Source organism: Erythrolamprus reginae, unplaced genomic scaffold, assembly GCF_031021105.1.
Source record: "Erythrolamprus reginae isolate rEryReg1 unplaced genomic scaffold, rEryReg1.hap1 H_24, whole genome shotgun sequence".
In the NCBI taxonomy this organism is placed as follows: domain Eukaryota; kingdom Metazoa; phylum Chordata; class Lepidosauria; order Squamata; family Dipsadidae; genus Erythrolamprus; species Erythrolamprus reginae.
This window is the reverse complement of record NW_027248478.1, coordinates 158,058-179,511: the sequence shown is the minus strand read 5'-3', so window position 1 is coordinate 179,511 and position 21,454 is coordinate 158,058. Positions and strand designations below refer to the sequence as shown.

Here is a 21,454-nt window from a genome sequence, read left to right as displayed (position 1 = left end):
ATATGTTTATTCAATGGCAATTCTACTTTAATGTCTTACTCAAATACCTTTAAAGATTAGTTCAATATTGTTTTCTTTTGGAAGTTGTTGATGGGAAAATTATTATTTCGTCAGATTGGCCTTTTTAGAATGGAATGCCCGTGCTTCATTTGGCAAGAATGCAAAGTGTCTCCCCACATAAATGCATACATAATGACACAAATAGTCATATTAAACTAAAAACAAGATTTTAATCAGAAAGACACAAAAGTATTTTAAAATAAATATGTTCAAAACCAGCAGGAATTCACTGAAGAAATTAAAAACCAAGAGGCAAACAAAAGATGACAGCTATATCTTTATTCTGTTACAGACTAGTCAAACATTTACAGGTGAGTTTAGACAAATTTGCTTATTCATCATTCCAGGTAATACTTTATGTTTATTGTGATTTTAAATTTCATTTGAATACATTTTTTCGCTACAGAACTTTGTGTTTCCTGTATCACACTAATTATCAAATACATTAAGGCAGTGTTTTTAAATTCACATCAAAACGTAAGCCTCTGGAGCAGAGTGAGAACTGCTTCTCAACAGTCATTCTACAGGCCTTCTTATAATTATGCAGTAGGATCACAGCATATAAAGGACATTTTTAAAGGCAACCAAAAGGAAACTATTTTCTGGTGCAGCACACAGATAAGGGACATGTTTTAACAAGAATCTGTCCTACTGATTCAACAGTGTACTGCCTAATGTTTTGAATGACATGAATCCTGTGCTGAAAAAAATGGAAGACAAACAGGTGGAACAAATCTGCCCTGAAGGGTCAGTGCAGCTGTGCCTCATCTTCCATCACTTCTTAGAAAGATTATTTTACTAGTCAGGGGACTACTTTTGTTTTTTTTAATTATGTTCAAGAGAATAAAGAGATAACTGCTGGGTCGGACTGAGAATCTCTCAGTCCACAGTAGCTTCCACTTAGCTTACACTCTATAGCTTTAGATGGATTAATTTCTGGGTAAGGGCCACAGGTTTGCAGTTCAAACCATGTATACTCAATGGATTTGTGAAATCCTAAAATGCATAAAGAAGTCAGCAGCGAAACAGGTTTGAGAAGGAATGTCAGGACATAAATCTATTGACTGGCAGTTTGAACAAACAGGGACTTTGCACTGAAAAAATATTTCAGTCTTCTTTATTACTGGCTAGAGCAGTATCATTAAAAGGTAGGGGTAATCATGGCAATCACTATTAGTCGTAGTGATAGAGCATCTAAGGACCTTCCCAATCCTGGAAATGAGGATAAAAATATCGTATCCTATCCTATCCTATCCATCCATCCATCCATCCATCCATCCATCTATCACATTTATATAACTGCCTATCCCATGCCTAATATTGTGGCTGTACTACAATAAAACCAGACCAGAAATAAAACATTAAAATTATATAGAAACATAGAAGATTGACGGCCAAAAAAGACCCCATGGTCCATCTAGTCTGCCCTTATACTGTTTTCTTATTTTATCTTAGGATGGATATATGTTTATACCAGGCATGTTTAAATTCAGTTACTTTGGATTTACCAACCACGTCTATATAATGAAATATCAATAATAATAATAATAATAATAATAATAATAATAATAATAATAATAATAATTTTAAAGACTAAGGGAGAGTATCTTGAGAAATACAGTGTAGTCATCTCAGCAATTCTGTGTTTCACTGAAACAAACTTAGTTATCCTCTGGGCTAGTAAATACATTCAATAACATTTATTAGACCATTTCTAGATATTCTGAAAGTAGTAAACAGCTTCAAACACAATCATTTTACATACCTATGCCAATTAATGGTTTCATACATATAAAATTTGTATTCAAGGGCTTTAGATGTTCAATAAAAGAAAGACGAAAAAGCAAGAGAAAAAATTATAAAAAATACCTCTTGATTTTCTGCCATGAATGTAGGCTTTCCCAAGAAGGTGCCAAGCTGGTTTGTATAGGTCTTCCAAATCTAACTGCCACCTGTCAGGCTCAAGATACCTGATAAGTTCTTCTATGGTACTAAATGCAGCAACAGCATTGTTTAGCAATTCTAATGGTAAAGCTGATGGTGGCAACACTGTTGGACTGGCTGATTCAATGTGGAGCTGCAATGAGAGAAAATAAATTATAATCTCTATATAATGTCTGTAGTTACAAACAATGTAATTAAGATACCTAATTTTAAAATATTATAAAAGCAAAAAACAGAAAAATGAACTGCTGCACATTTATTTAGCAACCAGTAATATTTTAAAAAATAGAAACTGGCTTTCTGTACATCATCAAGAAATTAAAGATTTCACACTCTCATCTCCAAAAACAATGAAAATCTCATCCTATGTTAGATAAACGACTCCAGATTAAAACTAAATCTTATATATCTACAATGCACACAATTTTATCTAACAGCTGAATGATGGGCTAAAATTTATTAAAGGGGAATTAGGAATGGAAAATCCTGTCTGTCAGGCCAGATACTGCAGTTTAAATTTTAGAAATGTCTGAGACTATTTGAGAAGAATAATCAGCAGAATTGCAGAAAACTCTGTAGAGAACATTGTATTAGTCATGAGTGGCCGAAGAAAGAAACTGCCAGGTTTCGTGGCAGTTCTTTTGCAAATACCAATTATCTAGCATAAAAGCAGAATTCCAAGCAACACTATAGGTTTGACCTATTCATATTTTCTGCCAAATGTCACTTTTAATCTGCAAAGAGCAGATCTAAATGTGAAAATCAAGGAAATAAATATTAAAGTGGGAGGCTCATTGGAAGGAAAAAATACCATAGTTTGTTATGATGATCTCATCATAAGACAAAGAACAGTGGCAGGAATCCAAAAGTTTGAAAGTAAAACAACAATAAATATTAACATCCGGAAGTAGGGAATGATACAATTAAAACAAGATCATTGCTATTTTACCTTTCATGTCACATATGCATTAAAAAAATTCAAATATTTGATAATCTCATTTTTAAAAATCTAGAATACTATATATCTTTAATTTACCATGTAAAACACATTTAAGTACAGTATTAGATATCTCCAAATAATTTATGTCAGTCATAATACTATGTGTGAATAGGATAGGAACGAACTGATAAATAAATATGCTAACAATTCCTTGCAGTGAAGCCAAAAATGACAATTAGTATTGGATTAAGTGGAATTTCCTGTTCTGCTATTTATACAATATTTTCCTGCATAGATTTGGAGCTATCAAAACATAGCTGAGTTCAGTGTACAAGAAACCTTTTTCCTGCAGGATATTTGTGGTTTCACTAAAACCAATAAAATCTATATTCTGAAAGTCTAAATGGAACATAAATACTAAAATAAAGATTGCCATGATTATTCATACGTGGAATTCTCCAAAGCCAAGAAATTTTATATTATTAGAAGCACTTAATGAAAAGTCAAAAGATAATGTACGCTATCATTCATCAATCCACTTATGTAGCAGTCAAATGTAAGACAATCACATTGTCTTGAAAGTACAAAGGAACAGAAAGAACAAGAAATAATAAAAGAGATATAGAAACAGAATATGAAGGAGATGCTTGTCATAAATTTAGATAAAAATTTCAATGTTTCACTAATTAGTTTTCAATAACTATTTCAATAACTATTGATACATTACAATAATCATATCAATACAGTGGTCCCTTGACTTTTGCAGGGGATATGTTCCAAGACCGCCCATGAAAGTCAAATTTCCGTGAAGTAGAGATGTTCCCTTCCTTCCTTTCTCCCCCTCCCTCCTCCATTCCTGGTTTTACTTACCCCCAGAACCCGCAGGGGCAACAGACAACAACATCAAACAACAACAAAAAAACCTATTGTGGCTTCAAATTATTTATTAATTTGCATTCCTAGACATTCTCTTAACCAAACTAAATCAGCTAGCGGTACCTGAGCACACTTTGTAAGTGGATCACAAGCTTCCGAACAGACAGGAAGCAGCAGGTGAAGCTAGGAAAAATCACATCAAGGCTGTGTACACCACTTCTCTTCTTTCTATACACCAACGACTGCATCTCAAACGATCCATCTGTTAAACTACTGAAGTTTGCAGATGATACATCAGTGATTGGACTCATTCAAGACAATGATGAATTCGCATACAGACAGGAAGTTGAACAACTAACCTTGTGGTGTGACTGGAACAATCTAGAACTGAACATACTCAAAACCATAGAAATGATGGTAGACTTTAGGAGAAACCCTTCCATTCTTCCACTTCTCACAATACTAGACAACACAGTATCAGCAATAGAGATCTTCAAATTTCTAGGTTCTGTCATATATCAAGACCTAAAATGGTCACCTAAAATCAAAAATATCATCAAAAAAGCACAACAAAGAATGTTCTTTCTGCACCAACTCAGAAAGCTCAAACTGCCCAAGGAGCTGCTGATACAGTTCTACAGAGGAATCATTGAGTCTGTTATCTGCATCTCTATAACTGACTGGTTTGGTTCTGCAACCCAACAAAACCAACACAAACTTCAGAGGATAATCAGAACTGCAGAAAAAACAATTGCTGCCAATCTGCTTCCACTGCGGACCTATATAGTGCACGAGTCAAAAAGAGGGCTGTGAAAATATTTACTGACCCCTCGCATCCTGGACATGTTTCTACTCCTACCCTCAAAACGTTGCTACAGAGCACTGCACACCAAGACAACTAGACACAAGAACAGTTTTTTTCCGAACGTCATCACTCTACTAAACAAATATTTCCCTCAACACTGTCAAACTTTTTATTTAGTCTGCACTTCTATTTCTACTAGTTTTTTCACATCATTCCTATCACCCATTTGCTCCCACTTAGGACTGTATGACTGTAACTTGTTGCTTGTATCCTAAGATTTGTATTAATATTGTTTTTTATTGCTTATTTGACCCCTATGACAATCATTAAGTATTGTACCACATGATTCTTGACAAATCTATATTTTTTTTATGTACACTGAGAGCATATGCACAAAGATAAATTCCTTGTGTGTCCAATCACACTTGGCCAATAAAGAATTCTATTCTATTCTATTCCATTCTATTTTACTCTATTCCAACAAATGTTAAAATATGCAGCAATTAAAAACATGAATTAACATAAAATACAAATAATCCATAACAACAAACTGTGTGAGGATTTTTATTGGTATGTGAGATAGATCTATGTGGGGAAGAGATGCTGGGTATGGAATTGTCAGGTAGGGAATTGTCAGTTAAGAGAGGGCATAGACTGCAGCTGGATAGTAGGTGGAAAAGAGATTCAGAAGAGAACTACCCTAGGTTCAGATGGCAGGAGCTTTCAGACTTTAAAGACTTTGTTAATGCAGCCTTGTAACAAAGTAGAACAAAGTTCATCTGCTCATGTTTCCTGTCTGGTCTACCTGGTAAGGATGACAAAAACGCACTAGTCAATTCATACCAGCTGAAAATACAAATTAAAAAGTGGTCCTTTAAAAGAAAGAAAGAAAGCAATGACTTGCTTCTAATAAGGAAAATTAAACTCTAATAATAATTTGAATTATCATTGTGTGTAGAGTGAACATTTTAATAGAATGTGGGACATACCGTATTTTTCTGTATATAAGACGCACTGGTTTATAAGACTCACCAAGATTTTAGAGGAAGAAAACAAGGAAAAAAGCATTCTGAACCAAATGGTGTAGTATTATATTGTTTAATAAAATACCAGTGCACCAGAATACTTTTTACAACTATGTATACTTTTTAAAACCATGTACTTTTTACAAACTTTATTTATTTATTTATTTATTTTGTCCAATATACATTTTACACATAGTAAAATACACGATGAATGTTATAGAGGAGATACTCATAGTAAAATATATCTAAGAAAGAATAGAAAAGAAGATATAGTAATAGAAGTTATCAATGAAAGAATAGAAGAAGAGATATAGGAATAGAAGAAAGGTATAGGAGATATAGGAGAGCAATAGGACAGGGGACGGAAGGCACTCTAGTGCACTTTTACTCGCCCCTTACTGACCTCTTAGGAATCTGGATAAATGAACCATAGATAATCTAAGGGTAAAGTGTTGGGGGTTTGGGGATGACACTATGGAGTCCGGTAATGAGTTCCACGCTTCGACAAACTCGGTTACTGAAGTCATATTTTTTACAGTCAAGTTTGGAGCGGTTAATATTAAGTTTAAATCTGTTGTGTGCTCTTGTATTGTTGTGGTTGAAGCTGAAGTAGTCGCCAGAGCCCTCTCCTCCGAACACCCTGTTCCTGAGCCGCCCAGCTGAGAAAGGCTGCCACTTACCGCCACCCGACTCCCCCCACCCCATGCAACGTTCGGTGTATAAGACGCACCCAGTTTTTGACACACTTTTTTGCAGTACAGTAATTCAATAGATTCAAGCTATGCATTTAAACATATACAAATCTAATAAATAAATAAAATATACAAATACAATTTTCTTTTTCCCTTCTAATCCAAGTTCTGGTTGTTAGAGAGACTTGAATCATGTAGTTGCCATTTGTAACCTTCTTTGCCAGTTACTGAAAAGCAAAGACAATTTTCAGGAAGCTGAAAATGGTGTCTACGTGACAACATTACTTAGCAACAGCAACTGGATTTGTCAGAATTGCCATTCTAAGGATACATGCGGGTTTTAGCTTGAACAGAGTCAAAGACTGAGATCTCCTAAAAGATAGTAGAAAATATCTAATATCTATAATTAGATAATATATGGGTATCATACAGGAACATATCCTTCATATTTTATTTCTCTTTTCATTTTATTAGCTTCCTAAAAGAGTAAGTTTCTAAATAGTTGTCACAGAAGCTAGGCAGTTACTATTTTCATGAAATGATAGATATAAACATGTACAACATCCTTCAAACAGATTAATAAAATTATCTAGTAATGTATTTGTTTATTTATCATTTATTTTGCCAATCATTTGCTAGAAAGAGATTATTAATCATTTTTCAATATACATTGCTATGCTTATGTTAAACAACAATACTGAACTGATTAGGGTTTATTGCCTTTAAGACATATTTTTTCTTCCATGACATGTAATTCCTATTGCAACTTGTAACTTTATATATCTTCAGTCTTTTCAGAAATTTCAAAGCTGTAGGCCCGTAATGGCAAACCTATGGCATGTGTGCCATAGGTGACACACAGAGCCCTCTCTGTGGGCATGCCAAGCATTGGCCCAGCTCCACCGTGCATGCATGTGCGCCTCTTGCTTGCCAGCTAGTCTTCAGGTCTCTGCCACACATGCGCTGGGGTGTGATGCATGCACAGGGGAGGGACTCATGTTGCATTTTGGGGCCTCACGTGTCTCCCCATGTGCCCCATTTTGGCTTACAGGTTGGTGCAGGTTTTACAGAACCAAAACGGATCTGGCACTCTGTTTTGGTTTTCAGGTTGGTTCAGGAGGCCTTCCAGGTCCACAACAAGGCATGGTGTGTGTGTGGTGGGCCTGGAAGGCTTCCTGCGCCAACCTGGGAGTTGCACACTCAAGGTACATGTGTTTTGCATTATGGGTGTGGGCACGCATGTGCGCTTTTGGCATGCGACAACAAAAAGGTTAACCATCATTTTAGCTATCACTGCTCTAGTCTTTGGATAATTCTGGTATTTCATGAAGATGACTATGTACATACAAATTAACATTAAGTATTCTAATTAAATGTTTTTTTTAAAGTGTTAATATTTATTCCAAGTTTTTGAGTAGAAGGTGTAATCAGAATTTGTTGTTCTACCAGATGATGTGCAACAGAGGACTTTTAGAATATTCATTGACCAGGCAATTTAATTAGAGTGCTTTATCAGTTGGGGATTAAGAAATGTATTACCCTTGCATTCTAATTTTGTACTTTACAAATTAATGCACAAGTATCTTACACTTTTCTGGAGTTATGATTTAAGAAAACTGCAGAAAAGGTGTAAGTAGTAAAAATAAACTGATATTCATATGAGTATTGGTAGAAACAATGGGAACAATTTAACAAACAAACAAACAAACAAACAAACAAACAAACAAACAGGAACATTTCATAAAATAAAACAGTTATGCATTATTATTTAGTGGGTATTTGGATTCAATAATAATCTAGTTGTAGAATACTTCACAACGTTAGAGTAGTTGAAATAATAATGCTTCTTAAGGCGTTCCAACTCTGAGGGACTCCAGCCTGCTTTGGAGAAACCAGGGATGGGGACTTGTTCATTTAACATCTCCTGTGTTTGACCATAATGGGTAGGCTTCATTACAATCGTAACTTGAGGACTAACTGTATCAAACTTTTAAACATAATGTACATATATAATGATTATAAATAAGTCTTCAAAATGTGCTGTACATTAAGTATGATGGAACTAAAAATCATATTTTGTATTTCCTGAAAGGAACATAATTTCAAATTTAATACAATCCTAGTACAAAGATAATTAGATAAAAAGATGATATAAATTCAGAAAAGCTAGTTTCTCTGCATTGTCAGCCATGGTTTTCAATTCCTATTCAAAATAATTAAATACTGTAGTTCTCAACAAGAAAGTGAAATGGAATACCCTACGCTTATTTTATACTTATTTTTTTAACTAATCCACATTATATTACAAGAAATTTATTTGGTTGAGCTCAACTAAACAAATTTGGTTTAAATCATTATTTATGGTGACAATACACATTCCTACACAGATATGCATACATTCATATAAACATAATGTATTTACATAAGAGGATGAATGTATCTATGGTTATGTGTGTAGGCCGTATTCCTTTCTATTTCTAATATAATATATTCAAATAATGGAAAAAGACAAAAGTGTCTTTAAAAGTTGCAGATGGCACATGGCATGAGTGATCTTTGGGAAATAAATCTTAAACACTGCCACAATGTCGCTAAATATATCTGAGACAAATATGATTCTTTTTCAAGAGACATCCTTCTGAAGAGTTAATTGAATAAGTTATTAAGTATTCAGTTCAAGTACAAAATGAACAAAATAGCAATAGCTATTTTCTATGTGCAGCTTTATCAGATTTGTTCTTTGAGAATATTTTCCCCACTTGCAAAACTCATGCAAAATAAAACTAGTAATCTAGCTATGCTATTGATTATGCCAATGAAATATTTGGCTAATACAATACGATATATGGTCATTCTTTGTCAAGTGGACCACTCGACCAGCTTCAATTTCAATGAAACTTTGCATATATTCCTTATGGAATAAAACTGAGGTGTGTAAAATTTTAGGATATGGACCTTATATAGCTTATTTGACTTAGAGTGGACAGTCACAACTGCTAAATCCATTCTGTAATATCACTTAACCTTCATAATAATAAATAAGTAAACCTGATCCGAAACATATCCAACAGAAAAATGTATAAAATCCATGCTTAAAATAATAATGACATACACTCAATTATCAGTGCTTTAAATCTCAAATTAAAATTAATTGTAACCCAAATAGGAATTCTGACTATAGGAACTTAACTTTCATTGATGTAATACTGTATGTAACTCAAGATAGATTGTTTGGGATTTAACAGAAGCTGCCTGGGGTTAAAATAAAGCAGCCAATAAACTTATTCAATACCCATTCTAATTTCTCTAAATTGACCATAGTCTGTAAAAAAAGAGAACTCCATAAATTGCCTAAACTAAAACTCTAACCCAGTATAATTATATAATTTGGTTTATTAGATACCAAGGATTTAATCCATTAAACATTCTATTGCCTAATTAAGTGTTTAGCAACATTCTTATGCTGAACTACTTAGAATTATAGTTTTAATATTTGTAAAAGTTTTGAAAGAACAGAAATCAACTTTGGTATTCTACAACTACTTGATTGTGATAAATGTGAGTGGTTAATTTTATGGAATTGCCTCAAGTTAAGAAATTAAGTGCTAAGCCAATAATAATTACCCACTACAAAATTATTGTCTCACTGAATGAGTGTCTAATACATAAAGGTGAAATTATCTGCCAAATACATTTCAAATTAGTGTGGCCTTTCAAAAGCTGCTTGTATTTCCACGTTCCATCTCAGCTTCCATGGAAAAGGCTAAGCAGAATGCCTATAAAGACGTTCTGGCATAATCTTGAATGACAAATGACATACTACCAGGTGCCAAGATAGGCAGGGGAATATAGTCACCCCCACTTTTAGCCTTAACTGGAGTAGCTTTGTTCTTAGTGCCCTGAATAATTAATAACTCCTTTGGCAATCAGTCATGCATTCCTTAATGGCACCTAAGGCATCAAATATCCCATTCAACAGCCCCTCCACAAGTAACAATAGACTTTACTATACTGGGTGTTCTATGCCAAGCTGTAAATGACATAATTTAAACTAAACAAGTCATTCGAACGAATATTACCCAGACTCAAAAGGGAATGTTTTATTGGGTTTGTTTATATAACATATAGTTGCTAGGTAAACCTGATAATTATTTGAGATAGACTTTCTTAACATAATTTTTGTCAAGTGACTTCCTTTTTTGCAATAATAATGCTAATGATAATGATGATGATGATAATGATGATGATGCTAATGATGATGATGATGATGATAATAATAATAATAATAATAATAATAATAATAATAATAGCAATAATCTTACACCTGGATTTGTCAGTTTTACAATATTACAAGCGGAAGTGATTACAAGTGTCTGGAGGCTGTTAGGGTCTGGATGGGTGTTAACAGACTCAGACTCAACCCCAACAAGACAAGAGTGGCTGTGTATTCTGCTCTCAAGGACATGTCTATCTGTCCATCCATTACTCTGGTGGGGGGAATTCTGACCCCCTCAGAGAGAGTACGCAACTTGGGTGTCCTCCTCGATCCACAGCTAACTTTGGACCATCATCTTTTGGCTGTGCCGAGGGGGGCGTTTGCCCAGTTTCGCCTGGTGCACCAGTTTGGACAGGAGTCTCTGCTACATGGGGCTGGCTTTGAAGTGTGTTCAGAAACTACAAATTGTGCAGAATGCAGCTGCGCGAGTAGTCACGAGACTACCCAGACATATCCACATCTCACCAACACTCCGCGATCTGCACTGGTTGCCAATTGGTTTCCAGACTCAATTAAAAGTGTTGGTCATAACCTATAAAACCCTACATGGCATGGGACCAGATTACTTGTGGGACCGCCTCCTGCCACATGAATCCCAGCGACGGGTTAGGTCCCACAGAATCGGCCTTCTATAGGTCCTGTCAACTACACAATGTCGCTTGGTGGGACCTAGAGGAAGAGTCTTCTCTGTGGGGGCCCCAGCCCTCTGGAATCAGCTCCCCCCCCCGGAGATTCGTACTGCCCCCACCCTCCTTGCCTTTTGTAAGAGTCTAAAGACTCATCTATGCCATCAAGCTTGGGGTCATTAGATTCTCCCCCCTGGCTGATGAATGTATAGTGAGTTTGATGATTGAATGGTTATGTATGTATTTTAATTGGTTCTTTAGTTTTTAGTTGGAACTTTGAATTTTAATTATTTGGATTTCGATATATTGTTTCTTTCATATGTTTAAGCCACCGAGTCCTTGGAGAGGGGTGGCATATAAATCCAATATACTTAAACTTAATGTAAATGTACAGATAAGGTTATTATACAGGGGATGGACAAAAAAATGGAAACACCTGACTTTTTAGGCATCATAATTAGTGTTGGGTGAACCGAACTTGCATAGCTTGGGTTGGTGCCAAATTTGGCCGGGTTCGATATAATGAACCCGATCCCGGACTTTTCCAGAAGTCCATGTTCAGGTTCGGCATTCGATCAAACACCGTGATACTATTGCAGCAGCGGGGTAGTGGTGGTGGTGAGGCGCTCTGCACATGCCAGCTATTCAGGATCCCGGCCGGCAGCTTCAAGTGGGCGGTGGGCAGGAGGGAGAGATGGGGAGGGCTCCGCCCCTGAAGGGCTTTAAAAGGGCGGAGGGAATCCGGACCTTTGGAGCACAAAGAGGGAGGGGAGGTGTGGATTTCCCACAGACTGGGTGTGTGTGTGTGTGCAAGCAAAAGGAGGCGGAGAATCACATTTCCCGTTTGCTTGGTAAGAGACGCGCCTGACCCTGGAGCCCCTCGCTTGTTCCACTGCGGCTCTCCTGCTGGCTACAAAGACAGGGAGGCACAGTGTCAGGACTTTCTCCCTGCTGAGCTCCTGGGGATCGGAGCCTGATCTCCCCCCCAGCGCCTTGCCTCACGCCAGGCCAGAGCGGTGGGGAGGCAGGTTCTGCCGGCTGGCTATTCAGGTTCCCAGCCGGCAGCTTCAAGTGGGTGGTGGGTGGGAGGGGGAGGCAGGGCGGGCTCTAAGGCTCAAGCCGCCAACTCGGCTGGGGGGGCCAGGAGGGGCGACTCCAGACCCAGAGCCTGACCTCCCCCCCAGCACTTCACCTCCCACCGGGCCAGAGGTGTTGGGGTCGGGTTCAAGTTCGGCCCGAGTTTGGGGGCCTGAACCCGAACTCCAACGTCAAGTCCGGCCGAACCTGCCGGACCCGAACCTCAACGGGTTTGCCCAACACTAATCATAATGTTTGAACATGTTCAAATCAATCAAAACTTGACATATTTTAATGTTTTTTTATATTCTGTTATTTGATATGTTTTTTAAACTACCTTTTATTTTACAGAAATTTAAGGAAATTGGTTATAACCTTCTAGAAATGGCAGACCTCTCAGACTTTCAAAGAGGCCAAATAGTTGTTGCTCGAATGGCAGGCGCTAGTGTAACACAAAGTGCCCAAATGTTTGGCATTTGAAGAGGTAATGTCTCAAAAGTAATGACTGCTTTTGAAAGAGAAGGGAAAATGTCCTCAGCCAAGCACAGGTCTGGTCGAAAGTCGAAATTGTCTGAGAGGACTCTAAAGCGAATTGTTAGAGCGGATCGCAAGATCAGAGCTCCTAAAATCACTGCAGAGCTCAATAGACACGTATAGAACCCAGTTTCCACAAAAACTGTTTGAAGGGAGCTTCACAAATCTGGATTCCACGGAAGAGCTGCAATTAGAAAACCTCCTGCTCTCAAGGACAAATGTTTCAAAGCTTTTAGAGTAGTGTAGAAACCACCAGAAATGGTCCCTCGAGCAGTGGCAAAATGTGATTTTCTCTGACGAATCATTGTTTACCATTTTTCTGACCTCCAGCCATGTTTACGTTTGGAGACAGTCAAAAGAATCATTTCATCCAGACTGCCTTCTGCCAACAGTCAAACATGGTGGGGGTTCAGTGATGATCTGGGGTGCTATTTCTTGGAAATCCACCGGGCCAATGATTTCCCTTCATGGAAGAATTAACAGCCATCACTATTTAGGACTTTTGTCCGACCAAATTCATCCTAGGGTTCAAGAACTATTTCCAGAGGGGGATGCCATCTTTCAAGATGATAATGCACCAATCCATAGGGCAAGAATTGTTAAAGAATGGCATGAGGAATATTCTAATGAAGTTGAGAATCTCATCTGGCCACCACAATCACCAGACCTCAACATTATTGAGCATTTATGGTCGATTTTAGAGATTCAAGTAAGAAGTTGAGTTCCACCACCATCGTCTCTAAAAGAGCTGAAGGGTGCTTTAACTGAAGAATGGGCTAAAATTCCTTTGGAAACAATACACAATTTGTATGAATCAATACCTCGGAGAATTGAGACTGTATTTGCTGCAAAAGGTGGGCCAACACCATATTAAAAGATATTTTGATGATTTTTCAAGGTGTTTCCATTTGTTTGTCCACCCCTCTGTAAAAAAAAAAAAGGGGGGGGGGTATCTCCGCAGAAGTGATTTTAAAAACCTTCTTTATTGAAAATAAATTTTAAATTTAAGCATTTCAGTTCATAACAAACTAAAATTTAATAACTGTTCTGTGACATTACAGTCATAGCAAAGTGTATATACTATTCTCAGAAGAATATGTTTATTATTTGACCAAATGGCTCTACTTATCAACACAAAGGACAGATTCTCAAGAATGACATATTTTGCTTATTATTCAACTTCTATATTCGCCCAATGATGTACAGAAATCATTTAATGTTAGCAATGGAAGCTGCTGGAACTACCAGTAAGCAAGGTCGCCATGTAATTTTTCTACTAATGACGGCTTTGCTTAACAATGGAGTAGGCATTCATAATTAGGGTTGTTAAGTGAGGACTACCTGTAATTTCAAACAAATCCAAAACCCATAGTTTTGAATAAATTTTACATTTACACTTTCCTATTTTCTTAACTTGGATCCCAACTTCTGACAAAACAAAACACTTAATTTCCAAAAAGATATCTTTTTAAATTAATAAATAGAACAACATAAATGGATTAATTAAGATACATGAATCAATCAGGAATAGAAGAAAAGTAAACATGGAAAAAATGCTCAGTAAGTTTCCAACTATTGTTTTAACTAGCGTACAATGACATTGATTTATATGTTAGTAGAAGAACAATAACAAAAAAGTAATCAATTTTTTTACATCCATTCAAATTACACCTCCTATTTAGTTCTCATTTAAAAGATTTTATTGATTTGTTTTTATTTATTCAATTTTTTTTATTCCACCCTTCTCCTTAGACTCAGGGTGGCTTACAATATGTTAGCAATAGCACTTTTTAACAGAGCCAGTATATTGCCCCACAATCCGGGTCCTCATTTTACCCACCTTGGAAGGATGGAAGGCTCAGTCAACCTTGATCTAGCAGCCAACTTTAGTGGCTTGCAGTACTATACTCTACCCACTGTGCCACTTTGACTCAATACAGTGGTACCTCTACTTAAGGAAGCCTCTACTTAAGAACTTTTCTAGATAAGAACTGGGCGTTCAAGATTTTTTTGCCTCTACTTAAGAACCATTTTCTACTTAAGAACCTGAGTCCGGAAAAATTTCCCAGGAAATTTGAGAGCGGCACGAAGGCCCGGCTAGTTTCCTGCCAATCCCCCTTTATCCTGACTATCTCAGACTTTTCTGAGCTGCCACAGGAGCCTTTCGGTGGAGCCTTAAGGAGGCTTTGGCAGCCTAGAGTGAACAGAGTGTTTTCCTCTCTCTGGGCGCTTGGAGAGGGAATAAACCACTTTGATCTCCGGGAGGTAACCTCACGCTGCCTCCCATACACCCAGCACGAGGTTGCCTCCCGGAGCGTCTCAGCATGGAAAGGCAAAAGAGGGTACTTCGCCCCAGCCAGATCAACTCAGCTTCAGCCAAACCGAGGAGTCACCACAGTGAAGGAAAGGCGCCGGCTACAAAGCAAATGAGCAAGAGGACAGGGGAGCCCTTCAGCATGGGAAGGAAGAGGAAGCAGGTAGCAGCAGCACCACCAGCAGCCTTTCAGTCAAAGGAGCGGGAGGTTCTGCCCTCTTGCCCACCTGAGTTTTTCTCTCTGGCTCAGTATATGGGAGGCAGCCTCGCACTGGGTGTATGGGAGGCGCGTGCTCTTCCTTGCCGCCTCAGAATCCCTTTTTTTAAAAAAAGTTTTGGATTTTTTTGATTCTCCTCAACTCACCTTCTTCCTTCAGCAGAGACTGTCCTCTTCCTCCTCCTCTTCCTCCCACCCAAGTTCCAAGCTTTTATTTCTTTCCTAATGGGTTTGCATGCATTATTTGCTTTTACATTGATTCCTATTGGAGAAATTGCTTCTACTTAAGAACGTTTCTACCTGGTCACGGAACGATTTAAGTTCCTAAAAAGAGGTACCACTGTATTAGGATTACTTCAGATCCTCATTTAATAACCACAATTGGGACTTGCAACTCAGTCATTAAGCAAAATGGTGGCTAAGTGAAATCACCACCCTGCTTATGATATTCCTTCATTTTTCTTTGGTTTTTCAGACTTGCAAATGTCATGAACGCAAGAACTGATCACAAAGTTTCTTTTTTCAAAACTATTATAACTCCATAGAGTTGTCGCCTGAGTCGGTTGCTACATGGCAACTACTTGTACTGACATTTGCCAGACATACTTCAGTTGGATTCCTGTAATGAACCAGAGACTTTCCAAATCTATGATTACACTTTTGCATTAATTCTTAATCTTTTACCATTATTTATTTATTGAATTTATATTGCCGCCTATTTGCCCATGGCGACTCAAGGCGGCTTACAGAATACAAAATCACATTTAAAATAATAAAAACTAACAAAAAGAATCAAATAAATTAATGTAGTATAACAAAATCACCCCACCAACCATCCCTCGTCCCAGTGACAGCAGATCACCCAAGCCATTTAATGGGCCCCATCCTGCTCTGGTTTCCCCAGGCTCACTGGCAGAACCAGATCTTTAGCGCCTTCTAGAGAGTATTAGAGTGGGGGCCATTCTAATCTCTGAGGGAATGATGTTCCAAAGAGGGGGAGCCACTACGGAGAAGGCCCTTCTTCTGGGTCCCACCAGTTGTACCTCCCTCGGGAATGAGACCCACAACATTCTCTGTCTCCCACTTTGATGGGTCAGATAGATGTGACTGGCAAGAGATGGTTCCTCAGATAACCTGATTATGCTTTGAGAGTAAGATACTTACTGTTGTGAGAAGATTATAATGAATATAAAATCCAGGTTCAGAAGGAAAATACTCATCAGAAACAAATCTTATCCTGATCTGGTTTCCTTTAGAAATTTGTTTTCCTGGAACAGTAGCAGAACCACACCACCGTCCTAAGACAGTGCCATCACTAGGCTCTTCCACTTCTACGAAGTCATACCTACAGCAAAATATATGTACATACATGTACATTTAATCATTGTTATATGCACACAAGAATGTTTATGAATCAGAGTAAAAACAAAGTCATATATATATAAGTACATACAGCAAATAGTAAAGTATTTTAAATGAATAAAAACACGAAAACAGTTAAAGAAAAAAGAAGTAAAACCCCCCCATATATGGCCACACTGAAAAGTACTCATTCTTGCTGCTTCCCATGCACAGCAAATCCATAATTCTTTTTATAAATGATAAATTCCAAAGTTTTTGTATGCAATTAAAACACACATTCATATCTTATGCGCTGCTGATCTTTCTACCAATTACTGAGTAAAATAACAGCAATAGTCCATGTTATTTATGTACTTATTAATTTTATGCAGCGTAATGAGTTAAGATAAAAGTTAAACGTTTTAAGAACATTTTCCAGAATATCAATAGATTTGAAAAATATTATTATATTGGTAATAAAATAAATTATATTAATATAGAAAAATCTTCAATTCAGAATTGTTATAAGTAAAAATATTTTCTTGAACAGATCTTTGTCTGTATATTAAAAAAAAATTCTGCCAAAAATACATGTCTTTGAGATGCAACTTTGAGGTGCATCTGGAGAAAAAATTGAAATCAAAACATGTTTTAATAGAAAATGTTGTCATAACCCAATTTCAAGCATCTAGATTCTTCTTGAAGTAATGTTCTAGAACTTATTTGACAAGAAACCAAAATATGAATTATCTCATTTAAGTTAATTAAAAAGATTTGCAATTTTCAAAATGGATTCTCTCATAATATGAATTGGTTATGTATGTAAGAGTAACAAAAATACTAGACTCAATATCTTCCTATTGTGAATCCACAGCAAACATACCAGAATCATTTCTAAAGCTGGGTTAAGCAGTTGCACCTGCCAGAATATCGGAGGAGTCACATAATAACTTTCTACTTTTACTACCCCATATTACTTGCTGAAATGGGTCCTTAACTATTTGCCAGTCAGGTGTTTTAGGTCTTCCAACAAAAATTTCCAAGTGAATTTTTCAATATACATATATAAACATTGCTTCTGAAAAAAAGGTTGGTTTTTCAAGCAGTCATTGACAGTATTACTAGAGAATAATTGGAAATAGTAATAGCATCAACATTTCAATCACAAAATAATTCAGTTGACAATAAGGAATTAAAAAGTATACTCTTACTTAAGGATCTTATCATTGTCATATATCTATCAAATTAATTTTAATGTATAAACTTAAAATATGCCACATATATACAAATTTGACTAATAGAGTAGCTGATTATTGGAATAAATTAATTAATTTCATTTTATTTACATTGATTTATGTTTCTGCCATTTAAAACATAAATATATAAAAGGCTTTTATTTTATTTTTTTATTTATATTTTTGTAATGCTTATGTAGTGTATTATCAGAAGCGTTGACCCTTTGAGAACTGTACATTATGAAATTTCATTTTAATGTATGCCAATTGGTGTTCACTGAAAGTGACAATAAAGCTATTCTATTCTATCCTATCCACCCTAAATCTTTAGGGAGTTAGGCACCATAGAAATATATGTATGTATGTATGTATGTATGTATGTATGTATGTATGTACGTACGTACGTACGTACGTACGTACATGCCTACATAAACCTACATAAATTCCAGTCCAGTCAGTGACTGTGGAGAAAACACTGACTTTTCTGGAATTTTTCATGTTACAAATGACCTAAACTCCCAAAGTCTTTGTTGTCATTGCTCAGTTGCCTGCTCACTTCCCACTGCTACTGCAATAGAAGTGGGAAAAAATATACTTACAAAATATCCTTTTTGATAGAGTAATATGTATGTATGAAAGAAATTACTTGTTTTGTTTCACCTCCTATATAAAGTAAAAGCAATACCAAGAACTTAAGATCACAGAATGCATTATCTGGAAAGGACCTTATAATTTGCCTCTATTGCTCATTGCACAAATCTATTACCAACATTCTCCATGCTCCAGGAGATGGTCATCCACTCTATTCAAAAACTTATTTTAGTTTACAACTGTTGCTTTCAGAAATTATTATTAATAGTGAAATTTTATTAATACATCATAAGTTTTGACTTATGTTCATGTCTTTAATGTATTGTTTTGATTTTTCAATTAATCTGTTCTCATTTAAACAGAATTTGCAATGCTACTAATATGAAAAGGAAAGGAAAAATGTGAAAAGTTCTCATAATTCACATTTGGAGGTTATGGAAAATCCATTACTCACATTTACAAAACAAAAATTAAGATACAAGCTATCTATCTACAAACAAAATATGTAGGATGTATTCACTAAATTAATGGGGCTGCTTATGGTTAAACATTAAATCATTCATTTGAAATTACTAATGCTTCTGCATCAATCCTAAAATGTAATCATTTGTTAAATCCAAGCAATACATAATCCTCACTCTTTGCTGATTAATCTCAGTCCAAATACTTTTCATATTACGTTTATCTTTTGTTTGCAATATTGCATATTTTACTTAATAAAATATTCAATAATTAAAAGTTTTGATTACCTACATATTTTTTAAAGTGACATATGGTGATCAAATACACACATCAATGACATTCTTGAAATGTTGAAAATGATATAAGACTTGACACATGAAGTGAAACAATCACTGACAACCAGAATCCCATGTCTCTAGGTGATCATTATAATCCCTGTAATAGAATCACAGGTATTGTATTGCACTGTCCAAATCAGGGGTTTTACTAAGCCTGCTTTTTATTGTCCAATGAAATGTAGATTTCTCTCAGCAACATGATACAGAGAACACTTGATACTTAAAGCAATTTATAACGACCACATCTCTTCTCAGACAACCTTGGGGACTTGAAGATTACTTATTTTCTTTCATGCTTTCCAAAAACAAGTCTGTTTTTGTAGACACAATTACGCCTGTTGGTGTAATACAATTCAAAAATAGAGGGTGGGTGTATCACAATAAGTTTGGCTTTCAGAATGTAAAATATCTCAGCTACTTTAAATAAGAGTAATGAAAGCATGTTGTGAAGTCATAGTGACAGCTTTCCAATTGTTTTTTTTTCTTATGGGTTCTGCCTAATAGAGTTACCAGAATTTTTTTCTCTTAATGTTTTCAAGTAGATATTTCATTTAATTATAAGAGGAGATGAATTTAGTCTTAAATTTACTTTTATTAATAGTAGCTACTGCATACAGAATTGGACACAGTACAAATGCCCTAAACACTGAGTTATAGCTACATACTCCATATAAAATCTAGGCATAAAAATTGTTGTTTAGGGTCCAAAACCCAGTATTCCTATTAATTCAATGTAGGTATAATATTTTCTGGGTTAAATTACATTAAGTAAATCTTGGAGCTATAGGACTTGGAAAATTGTTAACAGCCTTGGTTATAAGGACTATGGCAACAATTAGATGGAATTTAATATAATTTTTATTCCAATTCTAGTCACAAGGAATACACTTGAAGCTACATCAGAAGCTTCAGGGCAAGGATTTTATTCTACAATTTTCTTATAGAACAGTGATGGTGAAGCTTTTTTTTCCTCGGATGCCAAAAGAGCATGCACATGTACTATCATGCATACGTGAGTGTCCACACCCATGATTCAATTGCCTAGGGAGTGTGAAAACAGCTTCCCCTGTCCCCTGAAGGTTCCCTGGAGGCTGGAAATGGCCTGTTTCCCAACTTCTGGTGGGCCCAGTAGGCTCATGTTTCACTCTACGCAGGCTCCAAAGGCTTCCCTGGAGCCGTGGGAGGAGGTTAAAAACGGCCTCCCCCATCCTTCCAGAGGCCCTCTGGAAGCCAAAATTGCCCTCTGTGCGAGTTAAAAATCAGATGGCCAGCACACACATGCATATTGGAGCTGAGCTAGGGCAAAGGCTTGCATGCCAGCAGATATGGCTCCATGTGCCACCTGTGGCACCCGTGCCATAGGTTCGCCATCACTGTTATAGAGCTTTAGCTTTTTAACATCTATATTATTGCCTGTTTCAAAGAAGTGGTGAACGAATATAAAAATAAACTTAATGATCATTATATACTAATTAATGAAAAGCAACAGGATCTTGAGAGTGGATAGATCCTGACATACAATGATACTACCCCAAGTATCAGGTACTGGGTTGTTTTAAATGCTTTCTTGGCTTTCAGAGTCCAAACTGAAAACTACAAGTGAAACTAAATGCTCAGATTATGTTATTTGATGAGTGAAAAGAAGGAACTGGATTTCTTTAATCTCCACTTTAACCTATTTGGTTAAGCCATGTGAGATCTGATCTCAGAATATTCTGTATGGAAAAATCACTTCTTTCCACAATAAATTACAAGTGACTGGTGTTTTTCCCATATTTCTAGAAAATTCCCTGAGTTTTTAAAAAGATATACAGTGGTCCCTCGACTTGCGCGTTCTCGATTAGCGCGAAACGCTGCAACGCGGTTTTTCAAAAAATATTATTTAAAAAAATAAAATATTAAAAAATATTTTTTTTTTTATTCTGTTCCCTGAATGGAGACCGCCGGCCGCTCAATCGGGCCGGCAGGGAACAGAATGGAGCGTTCCGCGGCGGGGCTGGTAGGAGGGGAGCCGAGGATGGAGCCGAGCCCAGCCCCGTGACATTCGCTTTCCTGCCACCCGCAGCCGAGTGATCCTGGGCGCTGCCAGCCAGGCCATGCT

At 36.6% G+C, this 21,454-nt stretch overlaps 1 protein-coding gene across 2 annotated transcripts in view; it reads right to left on the bottom strand.

Annotated features, from left to right (window-relative positions):
• The window catches only part of LOC139155507 (platelet-derived growth factor C), a 182,406-nt gene that overhangs the window by 14,997 nt on the left and 145,955 nt on the right, over window positions 1-21,454 (bottom strand). For both annotated transcript variants that reach the window (XM_070730659.1, XM_070730660.1), the window contains exons 3-4: window positions 16,551-16,731; window positions 1,930-2,137 (exon numbers count right to left, since the gene is read on the bottom strand). In XM_070730659.1, coding sequence (XP_070586760.1) covers window positions 1,930-2,137; window positions 16,551-16,731 — 389 coding nt within the window. The remainder of the gene's footprint in view (window positions 1-1,929; window positions 2,138-16,550; window positions 16,732-21,454) is intronic.